The 24,795-nt window shown below is 34.5% G+C and overlaps 1 protein-coding gene across 1 annotated transcript; it reads right to left on the bottom strand.

The window, feature by feature from the left end:
- Positions 1–1,308: 1,308 nt before the first annotated feature.
- Kaz (E3 ubiquitin-protein transferase Katazuke) lies at positions 1,309–23,768 on the bottom strand. Its single transcript, XM_085953895.1, has 9 exons — positions 23,540–23,768; positions 18,056–18,211; positions 8,478–8,615; positions 7,826–7,955; positions 6,507–6,643; positions 4,649–4,787; positions 4,365–4,515; positions 2,967–3,156; positions 1,309–2,579 (listed from the first exon to the last, which is right to left on the bottom strand). Exons 1-9 carry the CDS (start codon positions 23,576–23,578, stop codon positions 2,481–2,483), a joined length of 1,179 nt encoding a protein of 392 aa, XP_085810021.1. The 5' UTR covers positions 23,579–23,768; the 3' UTR covers positions 1,309–2,480.
- Positions 23,769–24,795: the final 1,027 nt, after the last annotated feature.

Genomic DNA, 24,795 nt, shown 5'->3' with positions numbered 1-24,795 from the left:
AAAATTACTGAACACTGGTCTATCAAAAGACCGTTGTTTTCACCGTATTATTCCGAATCAATGTCCAGAAATCGTTTTGAGCTCTTGCATCGAATGTTGCATTTTAGCGATAATGAAACCCAAATTCCCGGAGATCGATTGTACAAGATAAGACAGGTCTTGCAAGAGCTGAAAATTTCTTTCAAACAGTACTTGTATCCTTATCAAAATTTGTGCATCGATGAGAGTCTTCTTCTCTTCAAAGGGAGGCTTTTATTTCGCCAATTTATCAGAACGAAGGCAAGTCGTTTCGGCATTAAAATTTTCGTAATGGCCGATTGTAAAACTGGTTTTGTGTTAGATATAATAATTTATACAGGGAAACAAACAGAAATTCAGAAGAAAAATTACATCGGAATATCAGGCAACGTTGTGGTGACATTACTTGAACCGTACTTGGAACGAGGACATACGCTTTTCATCGACAATTGGTACAGCAGCCCAACATTGTTCAAGTACCTGTATGACCACCGGACAAATGCCTGCGGAACCGTGAGAAGAAATCGAATTGGGATGCCGAAATTCGTAAAAAAATTGAAGAGAGGGGAAACCGAGACATTTCACACTGACGAAATGATGGCATTGGCGTGGAAAGACAAAAAAGACGTGACAATGTTGACCACAGTGCACAAGAATGTATTCAAACCGACGGGAAAAGTAAACTATGTGACAAAAATTCCTATTTCAAAACCCGAGTCCATCGTGGACTACAACAAAAACATGGGCGCTGTAGACCAAAGTGACATGATGCTTTCATCCGTAAACTCATCACGAAAAACCCTGAAATGGTACAAAAAACTTTTTTTCCATCTATTAGATTTATCATTACTGAATGCGCATATATTGTACCAACAAAAAACTGGTAAAAAACAGCCCTTAGGTGACTTTCAGTTGAACGTTATTGATCAACTGATTCAAAAACACAAGACACATCCAAAGACAAATTTGAAGCGGAAGGTGCCGCTACCCACTAGGCTTACGGAGAGGCATTTTCTGGGTAAAATACCACCCACGGACAAAAAAAATAGTGCCACCAAAAGGTGTTACGTATGTTATAATACAAAAAACAATAAGAAACGTGGGGAAACGCGGTTTGTGTGCAAGCAATGTGACATTGCACTATGCTTTGAACCGTGTTTCGAAATTTACCATACGGAAGAAAACTTTTAAAGATGTTTATGTGGACAGTGAAAATAATACTGATATTGCAAAAAAAAATGTGTATTTGTAAAATTTATAAATTTTATAAATTTTTTTTTTGAATTTTTTAAAAATATTTTTGAACTATTTCTTGTAAATTCGCAGTGTTGTGATAACCCTAACCTTGGTGCAAATTTTCCGACATTTTCGTGAAATTATGAATGAAAAACCCTTTCGACGAACTTCAAATGATGTCTCATAATATGTAAGTGCTAGATATAAAATTTTCCACTGATAATTTTTTTTTTTATATATTATTTAATTCTTGGGCCCTGGAGATTATACCTAGTATTATCAGCTGGGCTGCTAAAAGGTTAATGAATATAATATTTATTGTATTGTTCTTAATAAAATGTCAATTCTTTATAGTAAATAATACCGTATAGAGAAATAATAAGGTTATTGTATTGCATACGATATATTGAGTATATACATACATTTTCCCGTTTTTGGACGCCGCTCACGCAACAAACAAATAACTCATTTGTCTATTTAATGTTTTTGAATTAGGCAAAAGTTTCGAGATTCATGAAAATATTATTCTATAATATATATACAGTAAAACCTCGTTAATAAGAACACGGATAATTCAAAATTCGCCGGAATTCGAAATTTTCGCGAAAAAAAAGTCCCTTGAACATTATTTTCATGTAAAACCATAACTTTAATTCGAATTTCGTAATTTGAAATTATTTGAGAGTCCTGGCATATAAAAATATTCAACAAATCGAAATAAAGTACACTATTTCATGAGCCAGTCATTGAAAATTGTGACAGACTTCTCTTAAAACATCATAAATTACTTATTTTAAGAAGGTAATAAAAATAATCCTGACATTTTATGACCCATTAACACACACCAAACCGGAAATTTGGTAGGCACATCTATGATCGTAAACAATATAAATGAAAATCAAAAAGAAAAAAAATTCAAAATTTTAATATTTTTTGCCCATATATTTCATAATTCGAAATTTTTTCGATTTTCAGTCCCGTGGAATTCGTATTAACGAGGTTTTACTGTATATTGTCTCTGGTATAAGATTCATAATAAAATAATGTAACCGTAGTAAAGTTCGAATATTATGAAAAATAACCAAAGCTAGTCGAGTTATATTGTGAAATCAACAGAGAAGTCAAAATGTTTTTGCATGATTGTATTAAGAGTTAATTCGGTGTTGCATTCATCAACCATCCTTATTCATTATGATGGTGTAAAGCATGTGGTAAAGCATTCTTTACTACATAACGTAAACTTTCTCAACACGTTTCATACAAAAGACTTCTTTGGTCTTTGGGCAAATAATGGCACCTTGTTCTCGCATCATTTCTTTCAACGCCTGAAACAAAAATAATAATTTTCAATTAGTATGAATCCAATTTATGTAATTTGTGATACATTACTATTGTCGCCATCGAATCTAAATCTTCATCACATTTAACATCTCGAGAAACCGTCTTAAGATTATATCTGAAGGTTATTTGAAGCTTAACATTAATCTGATGAATTTTAGGTATATTTTGCTATTATCAAATGACATTTTTATAAAGTCTTGAAATTGACATTGGTTAACATCAAGCCTGCATAGTCATCTATATTAAAAAGGTGTCTTAGAAACCCCATAATTAAATCACAAGCATAAATACAGGCAATCCAACAAAGTGCTATCAGATTGAAAGGGTGTACAATGTTAACTGATATTAATTAAAAATATATAATATATGACCTTTTCTCCGTAAACCTGTCCATTGGGCAACATCATGGGATGATTGTTCTCATTGAGAGGCTCCCCGGAGATGCGGCAGACGAGGCGCGACTGGCTGCAATGAGCGTGTGGCAGACACGATGCCAGCGAGTTGAGCGGCTCGCAACACACTGGGCACGACGGCACGCGACTCAATGCTGAATAGCACTGAGTGATTTTTTAATTAAGGAGAAATAAGAATAAAATTAAATATAACCTAGTTCATATGCTCTAAATACTGTAATAGTTGCTATGTGGATAGTGCTGGTAGCATTATTTTTATTTATTATTAAGATGGGAAGACGCTCTGCATGTTCACTATTCACAAATACTTGTATGTATACTAACACTAAATGCATGTAAATTATTGATGCTTGCGTAGATAATTGGTATTTACTATTCGATACAATTTTGATGTGTCTTAAACTAATCAATGATATTCCATACTATATTTACTAGATCTCTATTTACAAAGCGTATTTATTTTACAACTGTCTCTAGTTTCGAAAATTGGCTACATAACACATAAATCCACTTATTTACACGAGTATGATTATGCATACGGCCATTAGTAACTATCCAATATGATATGTCAGTCATGAGAAAGCATTTGTTGTCTCTGTGTGTCTCGAAGATTCTTTGTCCGCACCAATGATGTATAGACACACTCCGTGACTACTTATGCGTGAGGCATGGAAGTTGCCCCGTTTAAAAATATTGTAGCACAGAACCTCGAGAGAAAACCTGTCATTGTGACACCCACGATGGCCGCGTGGCTTAAATGCCGGCCTATAGAGTCGAGGGTCCCAGGTTCGAATCCTGGGTCTGGCAAGTACACATATTGTTTTTCAATTTGTGTATGAGTCAGAGTATGGAACTAATAGGTTGAGCAAGTGGCTGACATCCATTTCTCGTAAAAATAAAATCTGTTAATACAAACCTCCACCCTGTGGAGGCCCATATGATCCTATTAGGATCGGACATGGTCGAAAGAGAAGAAGAAAGAAAGTATATTTATGTGTTTCAAATAAAAGACCTTATGTTCTTGTGTTTTTAATTTTTATACCATCATTGCTTTTTGCAGCACTGAACTAAGGTATTAAACTGTTAAAGCCTGTAATAATGAAGAATGTTGTGCTTTCGGACAACCTATTTTAACATGGGGCCTAAAAAGTATGCGACTGGTCTGTCTAAAACCACCACTACATATTTTTTTAAATTACTTACCAGACGTACTCTAATAATTTCATTTAAGAGGGGGTACTCTGTAATCATACTATATTATTTTCTAAGGTAAAATAAGATGCAGTATTACTGATGAAAAAAGAATGAGAGAATATACATAGTCATAATAATATTAGCATCGGTTGCAAAGGATATGGAGTCTTGAGAGCAGAGAGTCCAGCCTGGAGGGCGACACTGAATACGGTCTGAGATGGCAACTGAAGCAGGCGATAGTTCTCCTGACGGAACTGTTGGACTAACTGGTTCCATCGCTTCTCTTCAAACAAGTCACGGTAAGGTTGCACTTCTGGAAATAACGGAAGAAAACCATTATCACTACATACATATATGTAAAAAAGAAATAACAGTTATAAAATTTGGTAATTTACTGAAGAGAAATTATATACTAAGGCAAAACATAAAATGAGTTTAACAAATACCCGTATCTGGTGGAAAAGCCAGCATTCCCATACACTGCTGAATCTCGGGAAGCTGCCCTTCCTCATAACTGGAAAAATATTTCTTGGAATGCATCACAGCATCTAGACGCCTGTCCTGACGTACCAACTCTATGTACTCCTGCAATCACAAACATGCTTGTAGGTTGTCACACGTCTGCATTGTGCTACTCACAGAAGAAATAATTTAGACTCTAAGAGTGCATCTCAACCTTTTTACACCTGCGGACCACTGAAAATAGAGGAATCTTTTTGCAGACCGCTAACGCAGAAATAAAAAATATTATTTATATAGTAATATATAATACCTTCTGATCGCAGTTGATTTTGTCACAAACCATTAATCTATTTTAAGAACAAAAACACAATGCAGAAACACTTGCAGGTGCATGGGTTTTTAAGATTTTATTGGAATTTTTAGCATAGGCATTTGGATGCCAATAATTCGCGCACCACCAGAAAATTTCTGCGGACCACCGGTTGAGGAACACTGATCTAGAGCAGTGCTCCGCAACCGGTGTGCCGCGACACACTGGTGTGCCGTGAGACGATGCTAGGTGTGCCGCGGTACATTGCTCCCAAAAAAACACAAATAATTTTAAGACAAGGATCTCTACAAATGTACCAAAGGACATACCAGACCACCATTGAAAACAAACAATTAATTTTGGTTCCGTTTCAAAAACATTTAACTTTGCTGCAAAAGAAATTTCATCATTACTTTCATATAATCAATACGAGTGGATTCGAAACCCTTTTGAAAATAATGCCGAAAATTCTATAGAAGCGCTTTCCCTATAAATTCGAGAGGAATTGGTTGAATTGAGAAACGACTGGACGCTAAAACTGAACTTCGCCGATATTCCATTGGCTATTTTCAGGATTTCGGTTAATAAAGAATATCCTCGGATTTCCGACAAGGCTATCGCAGTTCAGCTCCCATTTTATATGACATATCTTGGTGAGCAAAGTTTTTCAACTCAAGTTATAATTAAAAATAATAAACAGTCTTGCTTGAAGGGTCTTTTGACCAACGGCTTCGGGTTACTCTTTCAAATATCAAGTCAAAATATACAAAACTTTTACAAAAAAGCTAAGTTATCACATTAATAAGTTATTGAATGATAATACATAAATACATGGCTATCTGTACATTGAGTTCTTCGTCGTGTTATGTTGCTTGTATATTTAATTATCTATCAAATAAAAAACATAAACTAATGTAATTATGGTGCATGGCCTCTATAAAGGGGAGCTGACAGGGCTTTCTGGGGGCCCAGGCTCAGGGGAGGCCAGCGTGGCAGGTCAACTAGATAAGCGAGATAAACACAAATTACAATTTTGCTCGAAAAGTAAAAAAAGTCACCTGCGGTGCTATTTTACTACGCTGGTATTAATATTTTAAAATATGGCATTGTAAGATACAATTTATTATTATGTCAATACTCAACAAATAATAAAATTGTTCTCAACCCGACAGCTAACCATAATTCAAGTGGATGTATTAATAAATACAAAAAATCGCTAAACATACAATCAATACCAATATTTTTCCTCGAACACCACTTGAAAAACGCTATTTTAAAGTATCACACTGTCTTTAACCTTAGCGATAGGTAGGGGGCCCGCCAAAGATCCTGGCCTGGGGTCCCTCTTCAGGAAGTGGGGTCCATGTTTTGGTGTATAAATTGTTTTACGTGTGGTGTGCCGTGGAATTCTCGGAAGACCTTTGGTGTGCCGTGGGTGAGAAAAGGTAGCGGAGCACTGATCTAGAGGACCAACACAATCTCAAAATGTTTAATTTCAGACATAAGAAAAATTACTATAAATCATTAATAACCTGTATGCGAAGTTTAAACTCCATGTTTGACTTGAGTTTCCTCAGTTTGGATTTATTGTCAGCGCACCATTGCAGACACCGAGATGTATCTCGTCTAGCTAAATCCTGTTCCACTTCCCGGGCCACCATAAATATATCTGGAAATAAGATTTGTGTAGACACAGCATAATAATAAATATATAATGACATGACATTATTTTCTTGATATTCGAAACTGAACAAACACTGATCAACTAATTCATTATGCCATGAATATACCTGTATATGTATTTAAATATAAGCAAGCCAGATTCAGAAGAGGCTACAGCACAATGGATCATACACATGCTGCAAGGAAGTCGTAGAACAACATCAAGTATATAGACTACCACTCTACCAAGATTTCATTGATTGTGGAAAGGCATTTGATTCTATCAAAAAATCCTCAATTGTAGCCTTGGATCAGATCAGAATGCAGGAACTTGCAAATGTAAACTGCAAAAAAATGTCTCGAAGACAAAAGTAAGTAGAACCAAATTGGCCTGAAGTGCATTTGAGCGCCTGAATAGTGCCTTCGAAAGTGACCTCCAACTGTGTCTTAAGTGTGAAGTGTGAAGTGTTCAACCAATGTGTGCTATCAACGCTCACATATGCGTGTGAAACATGGATTCCTAATGTAAGAGAAATCCAAAAATTACGAGGAGCGCAACAAGGCATGGAAAGGTGCATATTGGGTATAACACAAAAAGATCACAAAAGACACCAATGGATGTGATAGAGGTCACTAAACAGATAAAATGGCTATGGGCTGGATATGTCGCTCAGCAAGTAAACAACCGCTGAACAAATGCCGTCGTACAGTGGTACCCAAAGGGCACTAAATGTCAATGTTACATCAGAATGAACATATTAATTTTTGAGGGATAACTGGCTCCAGCGTCAGTGATTGGTGACCAAAAATAATTAAACAATCGAACCGCTGGAACTTCATAATTTTTAAGGAACCGTTTTTAGGAAAACGTTTTAAAAATTCTAAAGCAAGGGTGCCATCCCCGTTCCAAAATTATTAAGAGGTTCTCAAGGTTCGGGTTCGGTTCCGGATCCATTTCCAGATCTGCTGCCTAATTTACTGGATTGTCCTCGTAATATGCATGATCAGTAACCAGCATTGATTTATGAATCAAATGTTTGACTGATTGTGTAAAATATTGGAATCAAATCGCTTTGAGGCATACTGATATGGTTTATAAATATGGAACAACCATATTTTATTCATTTAACAATATTTTATTCCTATATGCCCGATAATTATGAAGCTATATGTTACTTTTATCCCTTACCGACATTAGTCAGATCTCTGAGGTTGGTTTTATCGGCTAGGTCATTAGCGGCCTGATAATAACCCTGACGTAGAAAATACTCAATCAGCATTCGATCAAGGCGAGTCTTGCGCCACTGGTTCAGTGTTGCCTAAAAAAACAAAGTACACAAATAATTATTTGTTAACAATTAATCGCCTCTTTAGATGTGACTACATCTACGATGTAAATCTGAGTTAAAATAAATATTAAATTAACCCTTTCACTTTATATATGAGATTTTATCGCATTATTGAGAAGTTTAACATACAAATAGATATTGCGATTTTGTTTTACCATATCGTTGCTATAGGATTAGTTTGTCGAATATCCGTTTTTGTCGAAATCGACCTTTTAATGCATAATGATTTTTTGTGTCTAAATGGACCAGACCCATCCTTTTCTTTGAATTACTTTGTAATGAATACGCTGTAATTCATATGCTGTAAAAACAACAATTTAAATATCTCCATGTATTTAAATAGAGGATAATGAAATTTGTTTTTCGTCTCCTGAACATTTGACAAATGGTCTATTCGACAAACCAATCATACAGCGACGATATTATGAATATTGAATTCGTAATCATTTTGTATGAAATGTAGAGACAATAAAAGCAGTATGTTTGACTAACGGGCGGTGTTTCTGGGTCCACTACAGCATCAGCATGTTCCTTAAGATGCTCTAGTCTCCGCTTACAGACGCATCCGGCTCTCACTTCTTCTGTGATGGCTTCGGAAGCCTTACGCTTCATGCTTTGAAGTCTTTCGACCTTTAATCAATATGAAATAATAATTAGTATCAGGTACATAATATACTACATACATAGCTTTAAATAAATAAATTTACAGGTAGAATGAATGTCCTATAAAATCAAAATGTAATAATGAAGGCTTAATACGCAGAAGAGCCAACTCCTTTGGAGCTAATTTTACAGTATGAACTTTAAACTGTATATTATATACATATGAAATAATTGCGTAAATGGTTTTATCCAAAACGATTCATATTGTGATTATTTATGTATTTTTATAAAATATATCTCAATATTTGGATTAGTTCATATTATATGAATAATTAATAAAGTTAGCTCGTTTGCATATAAGCTTTTTCAATTTTATTTTAATAGTATTTAATTGATTAGTTACGAGAGAAACAATAAAATTATAATTATTAGACAAAATACAAATTTAAAAACACATTTTTTTGAAAAGTGAGGAGAAAGCGTAAGAACAAAGAGAAGTGAGAACCTGTCAACAGGTTTTATTTAAAAATATTATAGGTAAATTAACATAATAGAAATGGTAATCAGATAGGATGGTAGTTTTCAAATCTTGTATATCTTTGTAATTCCTGGTTGTTATTGGCAGTTTACTTAAATGCAAACTACTCATAGGCAGATCTTCGAATTCTACTGACTGAATTGTTTCACGATGATGTAAGTTGGGCAGAACTCGTTCTGTGATCAGTTTCGCTACTATAGAGGAAAACTCATCGGCACTGACCCCTCGTTCTGCTTCATCCCTCGAATAGCAGAATGCCTCTTTAGTTTTTAGATTAAATGCACAAAAACTGTGCACACTTCAATATAGTTTGTATTATAATGAGGATACATTTGACTTTTGAGCCATCAGCAGTGCCTGCAAGTCTATTACTCCTTTTCAGCATGAGCTTCCTCTTTTTTTCCACGTTAAGTTTGTTAACTTCATCAGATTTATGTGCCGTACACTTTTCACAAGATCTTTTTTGGGCCGAAATAAAGAGAGGTACCTAAATTTCTGGTTCCAGTGTATTGTAAAATTTTCCAATCAATAGAAATTTAGTTTAATGTGATGTACACCAGTCTGCAACGTAATGGTAAGAGATTTTTTAGATTCCCACTCGGGAAACAGGTATACTTTTGATGTTTCTTGTGAGATTACACCTTTACTACCAGTAATTAAATTTTCAAGAATGAACAGTTTCATTATTAATTGTAATACAAGTATTATCAAGAACTGGTAATGAATTTCTTTTTAATTCTAAAGTAGGTACTTGTAATAAATTGTTGAATATTGAACTGAGGATCTTGATTACCTTGTTCATTTTGAGTAATGAACAATCCTGATGATTCTGAAGTAAAAAAGTTGAGTAAATAATAGTTGAGGAAAAGTAAATAATATGAAAAAAGTTAATTCAGTCATCAATAAATAAAATCGGCAAAGCCTTAATAATTGCTGCATTATTATTATTTAAGGGCATTTAATTTTTCTTTCCACGTGATATCTGCGACAAAATAATGTCAGTAAATTTAATAAAATAAAAGCCGTAGTAATTTAAAAAACTAAATATTATTTTTCTTTTGTACGTATGTATTAATTCCAATCAAAGTGTCACCGCTAACATCACTTTTTTGTAAAGGAACCAACTAAGTAGATTTTAGAATAACAAACATTTGTCATCAAATGACCATACTTCAAAATAATTTTAAATATATAGAATAACTTTCATTTCAAGTGTCTAATTACAAAAAGCGACAAGTCCACAATTCAATATTTTCGGGAAACAACGTTTTTATGTTTCAAGCTTCAATTATTTGTTTTAACGTGAGATTATTTTTTCCGTTGTATTCTATGTCGAAATTAGAACCAAATGGCAATTTGTTTCAGCCGATGAACTCTTAAATGTAATAAATATCGGCAAAATAAAATTGGACATAGCGCTATTTGTACCTCACTTTTTTATTTACTCGGCATAAGGCACATATTTCTGTGGCACTGTCATGAGTTTACCAGATGCTACAGCATGGGAGACGCCCTTTTCAATATTGAACGTTACCTTATTGGTTGACTTAAACACGCGCGAAATCAACCAAGCTTTAAATAATATGAAACACGGACTTCGCGCTTTTTGTAATAAATCGAGACTTAAAATATTTTTTTCGTAGGGTTATGTCGCGTTTTGGAATTTATAGATCAATACATATTGTGTAAAATTATACAAAGAATACGTGCATATTTTTTTCTCGATTTTGACCAAATGTGGACTTAAGAGTGGGCCGAACACCAACAAGGTCATTCATAGTTCATTCAGAGAGTAATCTCAGCGTTGAAAGGACGTCATTTTAATTCAGTCTAACCTCAAAAACCTCTAACCATCGGGGATTTATTTTAATAAACGTAATAATTATTAATTACAATTCGAATGAATAATCATTATTATTATTATTACCTTCAAACATAACATGTGTGCGACGTTAGCTGATGCCGGCCGATGCAATACAGGGCTGTCAAAATAATATAATGGTACAATCTAATGGTAGATATGTTTTAAAGAGTTACAAATTCAAAGTTAAAAATAGCTTACTGTACAGATGGAATAATTACATACTTCCAAGCGTCAAACGGCATACAACATTCATCTAAAATAATTATGAAAAGACTAGCTGATTATGTTATGTTATTTTTGTATTGTTCTTATTTTTTTGCTTATCAAAATATTTCACATATTATCTGATGATGTGTATTTTGGATATATCGTAATATGTATCTTGTCTCATTAAAATTGCTATTAAGTTGATATAACATAGGAAAATCTGTAAATCATTAAAATTTTAATTTCGTTATAGTTTTTAATTAAACCGGTGCAATTGGATAACCGAATGGTAAGCAACTGTATATATTATATTTTTCCGCCAAATTGCACACAATTAAAAACAATTTATCATAAAAACAAGTAAGACGTCTTCGACAGCCCTGAGTGATTCGATTCAGTCGGCAGTTTTTTTTGTCTTGTTCTCGGCGATCCGCTAGCTTTCAATAAAAAAGTAATCTGTGGGTGACCACGTTAATAATCATTTTTTATAAGTATAAATTATTTCTTGCATTGGCTTTACTTACCAACAAAATACAATAATTATTGTACCTACCAACTAAAAGTAAAGTTGCGTTACTTGTTTGTAAAAGTGTAAGTAAATTAATTAAACTAATCGGGTAGGTAATAGAAAGTCACTTTCTTTTTATAATAAACTATATTCCACGTTTTTTTTAAATATGCATTAGAATTAAACAATATGTACCTATTTTTTTTAAATAATTATGTAATAGGTCTTACACATTCAAAATAAATACTATTCATTAATAATGTTTTTTTGGATAGCACATGAAATAAAAATGTAGGTAGATATGTATTTCAACATTCTTCGTATGTTTAGTTAAAGGTTTTCAGGTTAAAACGTTATTAATATATTATTCAGTTTATATCGTGGCTATCCATCATATTGGTTGCAATTACTTGCCACCAAATAGCTGATTAACAAATTGAATTTAGTAACATTTACGTATATTAGAAGATATCATTTTTTGGTCACCCCATTCTTTATTCACTTCGACAGTGTTTATGATTTAAATTTAATTAATATAACATTATTTACTTTAGACCTAAGCATTGTCGGCGACCTTTGAATATTACCAGTAGAGCAACAATTCCGGACCACATGTAAAAAAATCATATTTTCAATTCTCAAGGGCAATTCTGTAGAGCGTCCCCTTAACGCTTTTTGGAATTAGAAGCCTCATTTAATGTTTTTGTTAAGTTGTATTCTCAAAAAATGCATTTCTATCTAGTTTTATACAGTTTATGGAGTTGCTCACACTAACAGTTCTTGGTACAAAACGGCGGAGTTGGCTCTTTTTACTAATATCGCAATACATAGATGGAGTTAACTCTTTTTTGTGCGGCCTATTTTGTGGATTTTACTAATATTTTGTGTACAAATTTCGTCGAGAATCGAAGAGCAGTAATACAGGAAGCTATTGGAATGAAAAAGTCACTTTGACCAAAAAGTGGAGTTGGCTCTTCTGCCATCGATAAGCAATAAAAATATTAACCCGGCCGGCGCCGATGTCACACACCTTGTACAAATCGGCCAAATTCGCAATGCGCATGTGTATAAATCGATGCCACCGCGTCCATATTTATCATACGGGACTGATTTTTTCACGTAAATTTGGCCTGATTTGACCTTCTCCTGCCACCTATGACATATTTTAAAAGCATTGGTTCTAAATATAAAATAATCACCAAAGTTTCGAACCAATTCGTACGGCCAAGTTTTGCCGGTCGACAGAAATCAGTTTGAACTGCTCGCCGCGACTGCGCAGTATACGACAGACTTTCAACCGAGCGGGCCATTGCGCGGGATTGTATTTATCGCATACAAGTTGAATATTTACCGCAATCGTTGATAAATACTTTTTTTGCTGTCTGGTGTACTTATCACATTAAAACTGGCATGATTAACTATTGAACGTATGATTTTATTTTACCGCGATTTTTAAAATACTTTTTGTACTGTCTACCGTGTCCCATTTTAGTGAATGTGAAAATTAATACTGATATCAATAACTATTGTGTGTGAGTTTAATGGTTTCTGTGATTTGGCGTTCCCTAATACTGTAGTTAAACATTTTAAAAACATTTCATAGTTTTATAGTGCGTAAATATGGAGGAAGAAAATGTGCGTACTAATGAGGAATTGGACTCAGATTATGATATGTCGGAAGAGGAATTGGAACAGCATGAGACTGATCATGACGTCGACGATACGGACTCTGACGAGCCAATTGAATTTTTGCGGTCGTGGAGAACTGGCCCGTATATTCCAATAGTTCACGAATTCAATGATTGTCGATCTGGCGTGACATCGAACGACTTGAACGAATCCTCTCCCGAATGTCTTTTCTTTGAACATTTTTTGAATAAAAATATCATGTCGGAAATAGTGAACCAAACGAATACATTTTTTAACCATTCGTACAGTGCGGGAGACCTTGGACCGAAATCGCGATCACACAATTGGACAGACACGTCAGTGCCGGAGTTGTATACATTTTTTGCCGTATCAATGCTGATGACTCGAAATAAGCACACGTCGATAGAGGAACATTGGAGTACCGATCCTTACCTGCATGCAGACATTTTTGGGAAAATAATGGCTAGAAATCGATACCAACTTATTTTACAAATGCTTCATTTTTCTGATCCTAGTGTGACCGCCTCAAATGATAGACTAGCTAAAATTAGATTACTGTTAGAACACACAAGAACAATTTTTAGGGAAACGATGATACCGTATCAGAATCTTTGCATAGATGAGAGCATAATCGTGTTTAAGGGTAGATTAATTTTTAAACAATTCATTCCTTCCAAAAGACATCGATTTGGAATAAAAATGTTTGTGATGTGTGACGTAATGACAGGATATATTATTGACTTTATAATTTATTGTGGGGAAGGGACTGACATACAAGACAATGAAAATCTCGGTATTTCCGGTGCGGTAGTGACAACGCTAATGAAAGACTACATCGGGAAAGGTCACACCTTATGGTGTGATAACTGGTATTCGAGTCCGGCGCTTTTTAAATACCTTCACTCTCACAAAACGAATGCTTGCGGTACAGTGAGAAAAAATCGTAAAGATATGCCAGAGTTCAGCAAACTGAAAAAGGGAGATACCGAGTCTAAGTACAATAGTCCACTTTTGGCTCTGAAATGGCACGATAGGAGGGATGTTCACATGCTATCCACCCTCCACGATGCATCATTTGGACCAACGGGAAAAGTGAACTATAGAACTGGCGAAAACATCGAAAAACCAAAATGTGTTATAGATTATAACAAAAATATGGGTACGGTAGATAAGTCCGACATGATGCTTAGCAACTTGTCGTGTATGAGAAAGTCGATCAAGTGGTATAAAAAGGTCGCATTCCACATGATCGACTTATATTTATTAAATGCTTTTTATTTATATAAATTTATTAAATGTGACAAAAAAACATTGGGCGATTTTCAACTCTGTGTAATAAAACAATTAGTGAACAAATATTGTGTGAGAATTTCAAATGCACCCCTGCCCAAGCCGACAGCGTCAACTAGCGATAATCCCGTACGATTATTGCCCAAAAGTGCAACGGGACATTTGCCAGAATACATTTTACCGACACAAAATACCGATAAGCCTAGAAGGAGATGTTTCGTATGCGTGAATTCTAAAAAAAATCCGAAAAAAACAAAACTCTCTCGCTATATGTGCCCAACGTGTGATGTTGCGTTATGTCTGTCACCTTGCTTTACAATATATCACACGTCAAAAGAATTTTAAAATAGGTTTATTATTGTATTTGTTTTTTTTTTAATATGTGAGTTCGTGTTAATTTATCAATAATATTCAATAAGTTAAGTGTTTGTGTAGTTTAAATATATTAAAAGGGTCCCCTTTATATTTGTTTACGACTCAACCCGAAGACATTAATATGTGATTTATCGATATGCACTTGAAAATTAGTAACACTTCAATTCGTGGGAACGTAATGCACAAGTGTCGAAATAGTACACACCGCGCAGAGCTCTAACTATTGGCTACAAAATGGCGTCTTACGGTGAGTTCTTTCAAATTTGGATAGCATTCGTTTGTTCGAGTGTTTCTGATATTATAACTGATTTATTACGGTTTTTTAGTGTGTCGAAATTATTTTAATGGTTTTGGGTTCTCGACTGGAGCTGTGACATATTTTTTATTGCTTTTTTTAGTATAGAACAAAGACGATAATGAAATTCATGCGTAGTTATGGTGCGTCATACGATTTTTGAGGCAGGTGCCGGGTTAAATATATGAATAACCTGTAGAAATCATGTCCTAAATCAGTAAAAAGTAACTTGATTACAATCTGGACTAAAAACCGTGTAAATAGTGTGAATTTCAATGAATCATGTACATATTTAGTCATCTACAACTTTTCTGCATTCAGGGATGGTGAGAAGGTGAGATAGAGCAAAGAACTCTATCGGAGATTGCTGATTCAGGATGTTGAGTGATGCTGAATCCTTGATAATCCTGTTTATCCTGACACAATGCCGTTTCTCCTGAAACTATGCCGCCGTTTCTGTATAGACAGGTGTTTTGTTGGTTCATCGCCACTCAATGCTGCCCACCTGACGGGATGTGAGATTACTATAAATTTCATGGCATCTGGTCTAGGATCTAGAATAACGCACTATAATAATCAGTATTTTATGAAATGGATAACATTATCAAATTTATAATAATTAATTCTTTCTTCTTTTTGATCGTTCTCTCATGGCTGAGGATCGTGACCAGTCTGAAATGCAATCATCTCCTGAGTGACCAAGACCCCCACCCCTCACGGTCCTCGGCTTCTCTCAGGGCAGAGTGAAGGCTACCCCCAGTGAGCTCTTTCACTTGGACGCTCCAGCGCGTCAACGCTCTTCCTCTGTTTTGCCTTCCCTAGAGGCTACCCAAAACCACCAGCCTCTCCAGGTAATCCAACCCGCGCTGAATAATATGTCCAAAAAACTGTAGAATGCATCTCTGACATAATATTGTCTAGGGCCATTACTTTATCTGGAGTTTCTGGATGATCAACTGGTTCGTCCTGTACTCTTTCCAAGAAATACGAAGCATTCAACGCCCACACCGCTTTTCGATGGCGTCATTTGCTTTCATCTCTAATGTTTGCACAAGCATAATTTTCATGGCGATTTGATATTCTTCGATCATCCCATTAAGTGGTAAGACGTGTCATCGCATTTATCCCAATCTGTGTGTACTTCTTACTCTGCTTCAGATCCACCTTTTCCATTAATGGCAGATCCCAGATATACAAACTATTCCACTGTTTCTAGATTTCAGAATGTACTTGCTGCGGTTAAAAGGTTAGCCCAATCGATAACTATTGACTCGGTCTTGTTCTTATTAATTACTATACTCGGTGAACAGTGAGTTCTCTTTTATCAGCAACGATTGGCGTATTATCATCTGCAAATCTCGAGTTATTTATTTCCTGGCCACCACCAATCGTAATTATGCTCGTTGTTAATGGAATGCTTAGGAAACTTTGGAAAATCCTTCTGGAAATTTAAGTCTACAATTGAGTTTCTATTGCAATTGATAAGCTAAAATAAATCAATCAATTCTGTGCTATCGAAATTTAAGTCTACAATTGAGTTTCTATTGCAATTGATAAGCTAAAATAAATCAATCAATTCTGTGCTATCATCCCAGATAAAAAAAATATTTAACATATTGTTCTCTTATGAAATATTCAACATTGATAACATTTTACACATAGGTATTAGGTACTATATTCACATAGAATGGTATACTTCGAAAATAAAATGTATGAAGTTTAATAAATTGAATCACAATAATGACAGCAAAAACTTATTGCATACCTACTGTGAAACCACAAGTGGATAGTAGAGATATGTGTACAGTAATATGAGATAAAATTTTTAATATCAACATGGTGTTACTCAACAATCGGGGAAGTTTGTTTGATACTAACAGAGACTGCAAAACAGATGAATTGAGTGACACAGATGAAAAAATATAACATAATGATATGCATGTGACAGTTTGAGCAATTATATTTTACAATATGCTGGTCATTACGTAAAATTATCATGATTTAATTTATTAAACACACTTTGCCAACCTTGCGTAGTTCACATTTAATAATTGTTAATTTATTAAAAATTAATTTGGGTGAAGACATTTTTATGAGGCCAGCTCATTTATGGTCAAGAAGCATCACCCATATGAAACAATCAAATGCAAGGTGCAAAGCCTAAAGAATGTGGCGAGACGACGGTGCGGGTGACAATTTGGTGAATGGTTTGACCACTCGCACAAAATGCAATGTAAACTTATAACGCAGAGCCCATTGGTTGTAGAGGACAGCGGCGGACTGCAGGCAAGATATTTCCACACTTTCACACTGTTAACAGCAAATATTGATACATCAAAGCACTGATACTTTTGATACCTCTAACAGTAGTAGTAGTAAAAAAAAACCATATACCTACTAGTACCTAGGTAGTACATTATAAAAATATTCTATAAATATTAATAATCAATAACAACTTTAAATAACTAATAAAATTGTCCAAAATATATTAAAACGGTCCTTTTCATTTTATAAATTTATTTAGTTACATGGAATTTTAGTAAAACTATATTTAGTCTGATAATTTTTTTGTCACAGAAATTTCAACGAAATGGCTTAGGAACACAACGTATAGAATGGTAAATGTTCTGCCAACGAATGCCTAATCATATTAAAATGTAATTGTTTCATAATGTGTTAAACAACTTTCTTATCGTCCACGTCATTCACACAATTATATAAAAATCATGAAATAATTTACCATTCCTCCAAGGAGCCTTTTAATTTCATCGGCTGGCACATTTTCCTTGCTGAGACCGCTTTCAATCTCATTGACGACAATTTGAACTTGGCGCACCTCACTATCCAGCGTCTTTTGAGCCTGTCTGTACTTTTTGTTAAATATTTCATATGGCACCTGAAATGAACAAACACATTATTAATCCATTCTGAGAAATTGAAAAAGGTAAAAACCAAAGATGTTAAAGAAAAACATCAATTTAATATTATCATCCACATCTCACAGCCATACGTGAGCACGGGTAGCACACATTGGTTGAACACCCTACGCTTAATATTATAATGCTATAATGCAACATAATATACGGATCGTGAAATCCTTTTTTTGAAATTTTTTTTCCAAAATTACGTGGTTGATTACATTCCAATGGAAAGTTTACTGAATATATTTTACTATAATAAAATTAAAGGTATAATACATATTACGTTGATAAAAGAATAATTTGAAAAAGTTTAATGACCAGAGACATAATATCATATTTCAATTTCAATTTATTTATTTATTTTACATATTGTGGACATTACAAATTATAAGTTTAAGACGTTCACAACATGACATTTAGAAACAAAGAAATATTATTAAAACAGTTTTATGTACAGTATAAATGTGTAAATACAAAAAATATTAAGTATATAGGTACAAGGAAGTACACCAGATGAGTTAAGCAGACCCTATTTTAAGAATTTAAAAAACAACGTCCACCTAAATTCACCCTCACGTAAGTGGAATATATCAATATCCGAAGCGATTTCATTAAACATGGTTATTGCCCTCCCAATTGGCATTACTAATGGCAGGTTAGTTCTGCACCGTGGGAGAACAAACAACGGATGCCCTCGATTCCTAAGGTAATTATCAGAGACACACAAGCCAACACCACCAAGAATGGCAGAGTTCACATTTACGCCGCGTATAAGTCTGAAAAAATATGTAGCTAAATAAAGATCCCTTCTAAATTTTAAGCTACAGTATGTAAGCATCCCTAAGGGCTTGCGCAGACAGGGAGCGGTCAGGCGGTCTGCGTTCCGCGTTCGGAGTTCTTTGTACTGTACGGACTTCATACTGTATGGGCACACAGCCGGCGGTCAGACCACGCCGGTCAATTGGAACGCTAGCGTTCTAGAGTTCTATTCCCGCAATTACAAAGAACTCCGTACCTCTCAACCGTTGCAATGTCTGGATCAGAAAAATGAATCGATATAGAGAAGATTGATACTTGATTTAAGTGACGCAAATTATATAAATCGTTTTTAATACTAACGTATTGTTTTTAAATCAACACTTGATTGATTTACGTGCATAAATACTTGATAATTTGGCGAGATTTATAGTTTTCATAGTTCAATAATAGAATAAATTTGACATGTGAGGTTATGGGTAAAATTAAAAGGTTAGAATCGAAATGTCAAATATTATAGATAGAGGTAGGTACACAAACAAATAAGTTTATATGTCACTTCGTTTAAAATCATCGATATTAAGTTTTTAAATATCCGGTTTGATAAAATGCATTGATTACAGCAGTAATTTTAGTACCTAGATTATATTTAGTTTACAAGTCAATGTCAAATGTAATCAAATTATATAATTCATCGAAGCTTTGTATTGACATGCGAAAGTAAATAAAAATTTGAATGGAATTTGAACAGTCAAACAACATAGAGCGAAACCACACGGGGGAGTGAGTACGCAACAGCGGTGCTTTCTCACTTCCACTCGCAGTCGGAATATAGCGGTCTCGCATTATGCAGCGCCCGTGCCACTACAACGTTTGTATACAAATGGAACGCATATTGTTGACCGCCACCTGTCTACTGTCCCTGAACGCTAGCGGTCAACGGTCGGTTGAACGCAGAACTCCGGCTGCTCTCTGTCTGCGCAAGCCCTAAGAGAAAATCAGTCGGATAGAGCCACGGATAATATCCATACAGCCGAAAGTAAAGGAGTCTTAAAAATTTCTTTTGGACTCTCTCCACCATAAGGCCGTACTTCAACTGATGCGGGGCCCGACAGACCCACTCTCAAGTCTGCTTCTAACTAATGAGTTATAGAGAATTTTTAGTACCGTAACATCCGAAAAGACCCGGGAAGTACGCAAGACAAAGCCCAACATCTTTAGCGCCTTTTTACAAATGGTATCTATATGACCACTAATCGTCAGTTTACCGTCAAACGTAATTCCAAGATCTCTTACAGATGATATTAGGCGGCCATAGACGGACAGTTTTCGTAGCAGTTTGAAAATGGCACAGACAATAACTGTTCAATAACTGTACGTTAGTAGACACACCACAGATCAGTTTAACTACCCCATTTAAATCTGTCGAACTGTCAACAGAAGTGCCCATATACGTACAGTTATTGTCTGTGGCAGATCAAGTGTCAAAAACTATGGAGGTTATGTTCGCCGAGATCATACACAGGGGTACCATGTGTTAAATTAGTTTTAAGTATGGTATACTTGAACGAACGATTGATCTACGAATATTTTTACTTTGTTAGATTTATTATGATTACAATTTATTGTTTGTGTAAATATATGTCCAGATTCTTTTATTTTGAATAAATTATTCATAGTATACTAATTGTTGTTTTAATAAAATTTAATTAAGATAAAATACATAAGTATTGTTTTATTTGAATCAGGGTTATATACATTAAATTTATGTAATATGTTTTATTCAATCACCAAAACAATTTACTTATTGGTTTTGAATAATATAATATATTAATTTGGTACAGACATATTAACAAAACACAATAAATATTGTTTGCGGTACCTAGTTGACACTTCACAATATTCGTAATTATATAATATGAGTAGCAAAAGAATACGCAACAAAAATAATATACTTCTTATCGAACGAACTTAGAAGATTATGACAGAACTGTCAAAATTTGCCGCCAAATCGCGCCAGCTACTCCTACTTTACGACACAGCTAGCTAACGTCACCCGAAAACTTTCGGTGAGTTGAAATTCCAACAGTTTTACAAAAACACGGGAGTGGGAGGTCGCTGGCAGTTTGAACATGGCACACATCTGAAAGGTCGAAAAGTGTCCGTCTATGGGCGCAGCAGATTATCTACCAAAGATAACTGTATGGTTATTAACTGGCATGTTCAACCTGTTACGAGAACTGTCCGTCTGTGGCCGGCATTTCGCGAGAGAACTCTGCCATGCATCGAGTACTGGAAAAACAATACTCGTGAGGCTTTAGTAAACGATAAAACATTGCATTTATCAATATTGAAGTCCAGTTTGTTACGCCTGCCCCAATCTAATATATTATCTATATCAAGTTGGAGTTGACGACAATCGTCCAAGGGGACAACTTCCATGAAGAGTTTCAAGTCGTCAGCAAACAACAAAAACATAGCATTTTCAATTACCAATGCTATGTCATTTATGAAAATCGTGAACAGCAATGGTCCTAAGTTTGAGCCCTGGGGGACACCAGAAAATGTGTAAAAGGTCTGTGACTGATAAAGGCCGTACGAAACGTATTGTTGACGGTTCCTAAAATAACTCCCGAATAGCTTCAAAAATCGATCCGACAATCCAATAAGTTGGAGTTTCTCCATTAGAATATCGTGATCGATTGCCTTCGAGAAATCATTGTAAGAACAGTCTCCCATCAAAATGCGTTGGTGTGAGATGCATTTTTCTTGCTTCCTGGCGGTATACTGATTATCGTCATCGTCTGCGATATTTTGGGATTTGGGAGGTGAAGAAATAACACCGGAATGGTCGAAAATGTTGATTTCTATTTAGTTAACATTACTATATGACTACATATTTATAAATTAATTTCGGAGCCCGGTATGAATATGTTAACGGTTATGATCATAAAAAGATTCTGCTCTCTGTTTTCAAAATGACTGCTTAACTTTCTCTTCTGCGCATGCGCGCCAAGATCGTTTGCCTTTCGATCCTGCCGCTGCAATCATTTAGCGCTATGAGCGGTCTCGCATCGCTTTTAAGCGATAATTTTATGCTAAAAGCAATGGACAGTTGCTGGTGTTATTTAATTTTGGCGCCAAACAAGTACAGTGTTACCGGTTTTATTATTATTTATTTTCGCAATCAACCCTTACTATATGTCGGCTTGATAATGGTACGGGCCTCCCTAGATCCACAGAGACATCCCCAAATGGGGACCATTCGGGGGTGTAACAATATTATGATCTACAAAATATGGTTTTATTCACAATTTTATAACAATGACATTTAAAGTAATACTGCATATTTTAAAATATTTTATATGATCATCCAATGTTGAAATTTTTCAATTTTGACCATTAGCATAACATCTACTCAATTCTAAGCTATCCTAAAACGCCAATTTCTATATAAACCTAAACCTGTCTCCATACCCAGACAGTACACAATCTACACGGGCTGCATGTGGTTATACACAGCCAACGACCAGTCAGACGTCTAATGGGCACGCAAACTGTTCAATAATTGTGAAATGATTCATAATATGCAGTTGATGCAAATGCATGTATATAAATATTTAGGCAATCATTATGTTTCAAATAATCATTTTAGTGTATTGAATCTGAGCTAAACGTACATTTTAATCGTCACCTTCATACTGGGACAACTACTAATGGAATAATTTATTTTTCTAGTGCAAGCATAGAATTTTTCAGTGATACTTTTAACTATAAAGTTTTCGAAAATTTGTATGCGAAGAAGTGTCTCCAAACCCTATGATTTTTTTGCATTTCACCGACACTTTCAGGAAAATAATGCTGTGGTTCATTAACACAAACACCCACCCACCCACAAACAGCAATTAAAATATTTATTGTGGGATATTGAGGAATTAATAACCTACGAACTTTCTTTTGTCCAATTCATATTTTCGTATTATGGAAAAATCAGAAATAATTGCCAATTAGTCAAGTTAATGGATACTCTACATTTGATTTCAAGAAAACTAGGGCATAATTGGTGTAATCCTTTTAAATAAATTTAATTACAAAGTATTCTCACATAGAGCTCATGGTGGTTGACAAAAATAAGGTTAGAAGTACTCGCATACTTACTTAATTTTAGAATGTTTTAATTATAGCATGTGGACCTATTCTCAATAATTAGAATTCACGAAATTCTATTAATTATAATAATTTCGATTGATACAATTTGAAGGCATTTCTTTTTCAATGCAACAATTACCTATAATGCAAAATTCTTTCTTGTAATTAAGTAGGTAGGGAGATTAATATAAAAGAATATTATCCAATGCTAATGGCGTCACAGGAAGGATAAAGCGATCTTATGTTTTTAAATTAGATCAAAATGTTAATAATATAACTGAAGTATAGACAAGATCCTTTTATTCACATCAGGTTAATAATATATTTCAATAATCATCTCATCTGACGGATTAATAGGGAAATACGTCATATCATATTTTATACTTTTTATAAGATACCTTTAACGTAGGATGTTCCAATGATTTAATATCGTTCATGGTTGCATATATGTCAATATTGCAATAGGAATTACGATATGAGGAGCTGTTCAATCTCCAGCAATTTTAAAGCTCTCCTTTTAGAATAAAAAGGCAGCTTTTATCAAGTGTCACAAAACAATACTCCACAAAATGATACAGCTGATAGTTATTTACTTCTTACTTCCCTTTCCCCTTCCATTCGTCGATTAGTTTAAGGTGTTGGCCATTACATTGCTACATGGCCAGTGATAATAGTACAAAAAAATAAATAATATTATTATTATGTATTTCGTTTATTATTGATGGAAATATAGATAGGTAGGTATATAATATTTTGATTTTTATTAAATATTATTATTCCTTTGCATTGAATTTGTACTACCTATGTGCTCACTAGTAATATTATTTTATCCTAAAATATAGGTATGTAATATTTTAATGGTATGTAGATAAATATAACGTTTTAAATAAGTAGGTACTTCGTTGCACTTAACTAAAGTAAATTGTTTTTAAGCAAAGGATAAATTAAAATAATTGACGATCTATTTGATCATTAGTTTTAGTCAAGGGGTTGGTATTTTACAATATAGTATACCTAGTATCTACTTATCTATACGAAAATAAACGCACTAGGTACATACTTACCGTAAAATAAGGCAAAATTCAGAAAGGTTGGACAGTGGGGTCTAAGTAACATTTTCATGATCGGGGGAAGATCGTGGCAAATATTTTAGAATCTGTCAGAGTAATTTATTGGTCTTTATAGGTATCTACCAAGTTTAAATATAAGTTCAAATTGCATTGGCAGATTCTCAGGCCAATCGTCTGGCATCTGCCACCATTCTGATACGATCGTCCCTGATCGTTAAAAGTCTCTTTTGAGTTGTTCCTTGAGTCGTGAGCGAATCGGAACAATCGCACGATCGTGCCGAAAATTACCGAGAACGTAGGTACGAAAATATCCGAATTAACCTTCCGCCTCCAAGAGTGGCCGCGCGAGCGTGTGGCATAACAACAGAAAAATTGACGTTTACATAATACAATGAAGCCTGTCTGACTTTATTAATTCGGTATTATTTATGACATTACTAAAATTATTCCTATATTATTATGAACCTAACCTAACTGAATAAATTAATTGTTTCATGTAAATTATTGCTAAGTAGGTAGGTATTTAAAGTCGACGATTTTTGTGGATAAGTACGTCTTTTTCAATACATACTGTCGGCGAAAAC

This window comes from Rhyacophila brunnea, unplaced genomic scaffold (genome assembly GCF_057557595.1).
Source record: "Rhyacophila brunnea isolate RB1 unplaced genomic scaffold, BYU_Rbru_1.0 scaffold_4, whole genome shotgun sequence".
In the NCBI taxonomy this organism is placed as follows: domain Eukaryota; kingdom Metazoa; phylum Arthropoda; class Insecta; order Trichoptera; family Rhyacophilidae; genus Rhyacophila; species Rhyacophila brunnea.
Note: the sequence above shows the minus strand (reverse complement) of the source record. Positions and strands in the feature narration are given on the sequence as shown.